The following is a 7,500-nucleotide window of genomic DNA, read 5'->3' on the forward strand; positions in this document are numbered from 1 at the left end:
TATGTTAAACTGATTCAGAAATTTATCATCAGAGTTTAATTAACTCTACAGTTTTGCAATATGTAGAAATGAAATTCAATTGATTCTATATGATCATTTTTGAAAGTTTGACTCAATATTTTCGATACCCTTTAAGTCAAGGGTTGGGTCAAAACCTTTAAAAATGAAGCATCCTCTACAAATCAGCTTCACTCAGGGACATCAAGCAGCAGTTAAACTGAGGGTATAATAATGAATTATGACAAGCAAGGTTGCATTTTCCAGAAATTTGAAATTTATGGCCTCCGAGTCTGGGTTTTTGATGCTTTGGTGTGGCTTTATGGCTTGTAGAGTGAATTTTATGGTTTAGGGCGGTGACCAAATGGGTATTAGTCTGTAACACAAATGCATTTAAAGCATGTGTGATTTAACTTTCCATTTCAGAGTTGTTTTATGTTAGTCAGGTGACCATTTAGGTCCATGGCCCTCTTGTTTGACCAAAGAATTGTTTATTTGCAAATTGGAAATTAATACATGTACCTTCTTTGTTTTACATGACATGTTTAACTTGTTTTTTTCTCAGCTTAATTTGAACAGTAAAATTCTGTATCGGTGAAAAAAATGTTCATAATGATAAGCTTCAACTTTTAGAATATATTTTGATTTCAATTTATTTTTTATTTTTTTTTAGACCAAACAACATGTTTGGTTTGGAGGAAGTAAGTTTAGAGGTGCAGGAGTTTGGAGTGGAGGAAGTAGAAGGAGATGAAGAAGGGGGTCTTCAGGAGACAATTGAGGAGACAGGGTCTGGTGTCACAAAGATTAAGAATGTCGAAGAGATGCCCATATTAACAAGAGACGAGACATGCCTTGTGTATAAGAGGTGCTTGTTAAAGTTGGCCAATACACACATCGACTACAAATGCAAAGTGAAGGGTTGCAATTCTCCTATCTCACTGCGCACAGGGAATATAGGCTCAGCTCTGTATATTTTCTGGGTAAGCATTCCATGGTCTTTGACACTAAAAAATATTAAGATTTTATTTTGTTTTTAGATCACCTGAGCTGAAAGCTGAAGTGAGCTTTTCTGGTTGTCCGTCTGTCTGTAAACGTTTTACATTTTTAGGTCACCTAAGTAAACTCAGGTGACCTATTGCAATTGGTTGTCGTCGTGCGTTTACCATTGTTAACTTCTTCTTGATAACTACCATTCCAATTCTTTTCAAATTTGGTCTGAAGCATCTTTGGGACAAGGGGGACATAAAGTGTAAATTTCGGAACTCCAGCACCACTGGGGCCCTAGGGGCAAGGCAAAAACTGTACAAAATTGACTAATCTTCAAAAATAAAATTTCTCTACAACTGCACATGTGTAAGAAAAACTAAATGCATGGTGATGTAGAGCGGGAAGGTTTCTACCAAAATTGTAACTTTCGTGATCCCCGGGGTAGGGGTTGTGACCCCAGGGTGGGGCCAAACTTGGTATATAGTGTTTATGTGTTAAACAATTAAATAACATCTTCTTTAGTGTTATTGATACTAAATTGAAACTAAGTGGATATTTAGAAAAAACAGGTAGTCCTTTACCAAAAGTGTAAATTTCATGATTCCCGGGGTAGGGGTTCTGACCCCAGTTTGGGGCAAAACTTAGTAAACAGTATCTATCTGTAAGTTTGCTGATACTGTATAAAATCTAAATGCATACTTAGGAATAGCAGAAAAGGATGTACAAAAAAAATGGTAATTTTACACATCTTGTTTTATACTGTTGATGAATATCAGAATTTAGCTTAGATATTCAGAACAGGAATTTTTTTTTCTTCTAGATTCCATAACCCTTTGGAGTTTTCTTTGTCTTTTTCACTAGTACTCAGGTGACCGATAAAGCCTGTGGGCCTTTTGATTTTAGATTTCATAGCCCATGGAAGTAGTGATACTTTTTCACTAATATTCAGGTGACCGATAAGGGCTGTGGGCCTCTTGTCAACTTCTCCAGAACCACTCGGTCATTTATAATCAAACTTGGCCAAAAAGCATCCTTGGGTGAAGCGCTTTCAATTTTATTCAAATGAAGGGTCATGCCCCCTTCAAAGGGAAGAAAATTCCAAAAATGCAAAAATAGTGTGGGATCAGTTAAAAATCTTACTCTCAAGAACCACTGGGTCAGAAAAGCTTACATTTACATGAAAGCTTCCTGACATAGTGCAGATTCAAATTTGTAAAAATCATGGCCCCCGGGAGTAGGTTAGGGCCACAAAAGGGATCAAATTTTTACTTGGGAATATATAGGGAACATCTTTAAATAATTGAGCCAAGGTGACACAGGTGAGCGATGTAGACAATGGGCCTCTTGTTTCTTTCTTCATTTGCTATTTCTGATGAATATTACCCTTCTTTTAAAATTATTTTACAGGAATGCACCCAGAAACACTTGGCACACAAGTGGTGTTCTCAGCCATTGCTGAATAGAAGACTGCATGGAGGGGACTTGCAGATCGCTTCTGCAATTCTGACCTCTGGAAACAATTATGCAAAAGTTAAACTTTTTGCAGATTTCTTGAAGCTTTACTTCCCTAGTATTTCAAAGTTCTCAGCTATCCAGAGAACATACTTGATACCAACCATCAATACATTCTGGAGAGAAGAACAACTGGGCACAGTAGAGAGTTTGCAGGGACAAGAAATTATTGCTCTTGGTATGTATGGTAGTTGTTTCTTTATTTAAAAAAACATACCTTATACAAGTATATAATATGAAATAGAATATATATATATAGCATACTTATTGTGTAGGTGATGGAAGGAATGATAGTCCAGGGCATAGTGCACAGTACTGCACATATTCCATAATGGATAACAGCTCCAAGAAAATAATTTCCATCATCACCATGGATAAAAGAGAGACGGGGAAGAAGAGCACTAATATGGAAAAGGGGTGCTTTTTAAAAGCTATGGAAGACCTAAGAGATAATGGTGTTGTTGTAGCTGAGGTTGTTACCGATGCACATTTGCAAATTGGAGCAGTTATGAGTAAGTGCCACTTTATAAAGATTTCACTTTTGTTACTAAATCACTATGTCCTGTCAGTATTGCAGATACTGAGTTAAGGAGGTGTGCTACACCAGAGAAATTTGATGTAGATGAAAAAAGGAGGATATGTACAATAATATTCTGTAGTTGAAAATTTTCAAATTTACTTTATTTTGTCAAAAAAATACAATTTTAGTTGAAGGTAATCTGAAAAAAATTTAAAACCCCTGCTGGACTCGAACCTGCGACCTACAGTTCAGCAGGTGGTATTCTAACCTACTGAGCTACTCGGCTAGGTATTTAAATGGAAAAGGAAAAAAAGTTAAATATTGCTGATAACTATTTTTTCATCCATGTTTTTAAAGGAAGTCAGCCATTATGACGATGTAGAGTACTACCTTAAGGTTTGGGGTTTTTTTCTTCAGAGAACAGATTCCCAGAAATAAAGCACTCGCATGACATATGGCATGCTGCCAAAAACCTAGGCAAGAAGGTAGTTGCTGCTGGACAGAGTAAGGAATGCCGACCTCTCCTAGAGTGGAGTCGTGACATTATCAACCACTTTTGGCATGCTTGTTCTTTGGCAACTGATATTGATAGCTTTATGGTATGTTTCTTTTACATTGCAACTAATTGGGGTGGTCCCCCGGATGAGACTGCAAAAACTGAGGCCCCCTCAAAGGCTGTATATGCTGACAGAGGCCTAAATTTTGCAACTCATCGCAGGTGGTGATTTTTTCCTCAAGAACCACACAATAAAAACTAAATGCATAGTGATGTAGAGCAGGAAAGCCTCTACCAAAATTGTAAATTTCATGATCCCCGGGGTAGGAGTTATGATCCCAGGGTGGGGCCAAACTTACTATATACTATTTATGTGTATGTTTGCTGATACTGTATAAAATCTAAAAGCATACTTAGGAATAGCAGAAAAGGATGTACAAAAAATGTGGAATTTCACAACCCAGGGTAATGACTTTGGGATGGGTCCAAATTAGTCATATCTATTGATGTTTTTATGTTAAAACACCTATTAAAGCCTTTCATCAGTGTGTGCACTTTAGAGGGCAGTGAAGTTTTAAGAACACATCTTGTTTTATACTGTTACTGAGCATTTGAGTTTAGGTTAGATATTCAGAACATGAAATTTTGTCTATATTTCATAGTATGTGGTAGTAGTGATACTTTTTCACTATTATTCAGGTGACCGATAAGTCCTGTGGACCTCTTGTTTTAGATATAGAAAGTTTTGAAACATATATCTAGAACAATAATTGACAAAACAATTTTCCTTGTGTTTCAGGAGATATGGTGTGTTATTGTTCACCACATTGTCGGGGAACATGAATGGAGCATGTCCTATAGCAGTAACTTCTATGGGGAAAACAAATGCCAGCATGGTCCACTGGAGGGAGAGCAGAAGGAGTGGCTGGAGAAAGGCAGCCCTGCACACAAGGCTCTCATTGAGATTGTCTTCAACAAAAGACTTCTGAATAAGATACCCTATTATGTAAATTTCAGGTAAATGTTGTAATAGTCATTTCAGATTATTGTTCAGCATTGTAAGTTACCTAAATACAGTAATTCAGTGGTTGGAACATTGGTTTTATAACTGCAAGGTCATGGGTTGGAGTCCCTCACATACCATGGGTGATTAAACCTAAGACAAATCAAGGGTAGTTATGATAGTTATTGTTCCTTTGCCAAGCACTTGGCATTGAAAAGCAAGAAATTCATGGTTTTTGGATCAGATTTTCATAACCCCAGGTCCTGTGTCATGACAAAGTTTTCGATAATGGACATTCTTCATGGTCCTGAGAGTCGTGTAGATGTTTAGATTAATATGTGGCACTTCATGTATGTCTGAAGCTGTCTCAATATGATTTGAAACAACAAACAAAACCAAAATTATTCAAACAATGCATTTGTTGCACAATATATCTGAATCAATCCCTTTCTAATTTTAAACCAAAGAGCAGGGAAAAAATTGCACTTCCTAGTGTTTTACAAAACTTTCCTACTTGTATTCTGCAAAACACAAATCTGATTAAAATACTAAATTCTCAATATATTTTATTGGATACGCTGTAATTTTTAATTCGATACTACTTCATTTTTCAGAAGTACAGCAGAATTGGAGACGTTCAACAATCTTATTTTAATGTATTGTGGCAAAAGGTTTGCTTTTTCCCCACCTGTTTACAGGGCTAGAAGCCAGTTGGCTGCATTAGATTACAACAACAATGTGGACAGGATGGTGAAAAGAAACTTGGATGGGACAGTGCAGTAAGCATTTTAATTTACTTTATATACGTGTATAAAAGTTCCATTTGATTATTTCCAATTCAAATGATGGGGTGGTTCAAGCTATTTCCTAGTCTTAAGTTGTGTAATGGGCTTCACAAAATTATTTGGTAGCGGGTGTAGTAAATTTTATAATTCATATGTAATATCATACCTCTGATTTTTTTCTATAATAGGCAACACAGAACATTCAACAAAAAAAGTGGCCGCTGGAGTGTAACACCAGTAAAAGTTGAAAAGAGCTACAGACACGTGGACATCATAATGGAAAGAGTGGTGGCTGCCCGTCTGAATGACCAGGAAGGCATGAGTCAGCCTGTAGTGTTTGACATTGATGACCCACGCCGCTTGAGCAGGACCATTGCCCCAATTGATCCAAAGCCAACGACGGAGTTGCTCGAGGAGAAAGTGTCACGGTTTCAAGCAACAGACTAATCGTGAACATTTGCAAATGTAGCTTTGTTAATATTTGTATAATTTAGTATAGTGTGTAAACACGGTCACCTATGCATACTTGATTTTGTTAAACAACCCAGAAGACTGATGTACTGGACTACTGGTGCTTAAAATTGAAATTTCTGATATGATATCCATGACAATGTGCTTATAGGAAAACTGATTTGAAATAATGCTAACAAAAGTTTTAGGAAAATTGTTTGTGTAGTTGAATTTTGATATTTCTAACATCGATATCTTAAATACTATGGATATATCCAAGGGAGTTAGAAGGACAAATTACTTCTTTATGTATAACATCAATGTCTTGCATCCTCGGAAATCTTTTTCTCTTGGCCCCATCAAGTTAGAAATTTGACAACATTTATCAAATGTCTTTGTTTTTACAAAGACATCATGCCATACGTCATATCATAGTCTCAATCAGTCCATTAGAATTCAGGTGTTATCTTGGTTATCAAATAGTCTACAATTTTTAGCATTATCGTGTACATATCATTTTAGTGTATGTTTTTCCCCCCAGATATTGTCATGTTTATTAGCTAGTCTATGATTTTCATGTATTCTCTTAGTGTGTAATTTCTGGAATTACCATGTTTGTCAGACAGTCAGTCCATTACTGGATGAATTCAAATATCCTTATGATCTCAAATTCAATACTATTTTCATATGATACGCATATAACTACGGCTGTGGTACTAAGAGGTTGGACTTCAATCATGCACTTTTCAGCAAAATGAACCACAAGTATCAGTATATTGCAGCTTGTCACAATTGATCACCATGAAGAGAGGAAGTTGCCTATTTGTCAAGATCTTAGTCTCAGTTAATAGGAAAACAGGCAGAATACGGACCGAGCTATTGGGGCTAAGACCATTAAACTTGGTACACATACTCTTCATGCCAAGTGAAGGTCAAAGGTCATACCATTAAATAGCAAGAAAACTTTGTAGGCAGGATGCAGACAGATCTATTGGGTGTAGGACAGTCAAACTTGTTACACGTACACCTTACATAGGATGCCTATTGTTTCTCTAGGTCTCCGTCATAGTATAAACCATGTTGTTATTGCCCTGAAATTTAGTCATATGCTTCCTCTTGGGGGGATAAGTTCAGTTGGATTGGTGCACCATAACCTACATTAGGGATAAAAGTGGGTCAAACAGTTTTCCAGACTTTTTATCCATTCAGAGTAAATTATGTAATTGCAGTTCCAACGGCCATGTAGAATTGTGCACAGGTATTAGCAAGATTGTGTATTTACATTTTATAGGATTTTGTATTAAATCATGACTTTGGAACACACACAAACTTTTCGTTATATGAAATGAAAAACTAATGTTGGTATACAACTATATTTTTAGTCAACATAAAACATTGTAGGTCAGCAATGTATATGAAAATGCCTTGGCTGAAGGCAATTCAATCCTTTAATGAATTGAGGCATCCTGATGCTCTTGAAATTTTAGGAGCAATTCTGGTTTGTTAAATGTTGGCTACATTATGTATAACATGGTAGACGCAAATCATTTTTGCCAACTTTACTTAATATTGACCTCAAGTTTTAGAGACTTTAATTGACATCTTGAAAAAGTCTGAAAGATTGTCCATCAAAATGTGTTCAGCAAGCATTGCAGAAGATTTCTGAGTCTGGTTAAAAATTCATGTCTTGAACTTGACATGTTCCAAGTTGTCGTGCAAGATTTCAAATTACGGTATAACGTGACAGTCT

At 36.3% G+C, this 7,500-nt stretch overlaps 2 protein-coding genes across 4 annotated transcripts in view; one reads left to right on the plus strand and one right to left on the minus strand.

The window, feature by feature from the left end:
• LOC125677513 (uncharacterized) overlaps window positions 1-7,500 on the minus strand; it is a 20,275-nt gene that overhangs the window by 6,183 nt on the left and 6,592 nt on the right. The gene's annotated exons all lie outside the window — the stretch shown is intronic.
• The window catches only part of LOC125666480 (uncharacterized), a 9,460-nt gene that overhangs the window by 1,663 nt on the left and 297 nt on the right, over window positions 1-7,500 (plus strand). The window contains exons 5-11 of the mRNA XM_056159051.1: window positions 671-977; window positions 2,392-2,674; window positions 2,772-3,008; window positions 3,434-3,615; window positions 4,312-4,529; window positions 5,130-5,294; window positions 5,489-7,500. The exon at window positions 5,489-7,500 is cut by the window's right edge and continues 297 nt beyond it. Of these exons, the coding sequence (XP_056015026.1) occupies window positions 681-977; window positions 2,392-2,674; window positions 2,772-3,008; window positions 3,434-3,615; window positions 4,312-4,529; window positions 5,130-5,294; window positions 5,489-5,747 (1,641 nt within the window). The 5' untranslated portion in view covers window positions 671-680 and the 3' untranslated portion in view covers window positions 5,748-7,500. The remainder of the gene's footprint in view (window positions 1-670; window positions 978-2,391; window positions 2,675-2,771; window positions 3,009-3,433; window positions 3,616-4,311; window positions 4,530-5,129; window positions 5,295-5,488) is intronic.

Source organism: Ostrea edulis, chromosome 3, assembly GCF_947568905.1.
Source record: "Ostrea edulis chromosome 3, xbOstEdul1.1, whole genome shotgun sequence".
In the NCBI taxonomy this organism is placed as follows: Eukaryota; Metazoa; Mollusca; class Bivalvia; order Ostreida; family Ostreidae; genus Ostrea; species Ostrea edulis.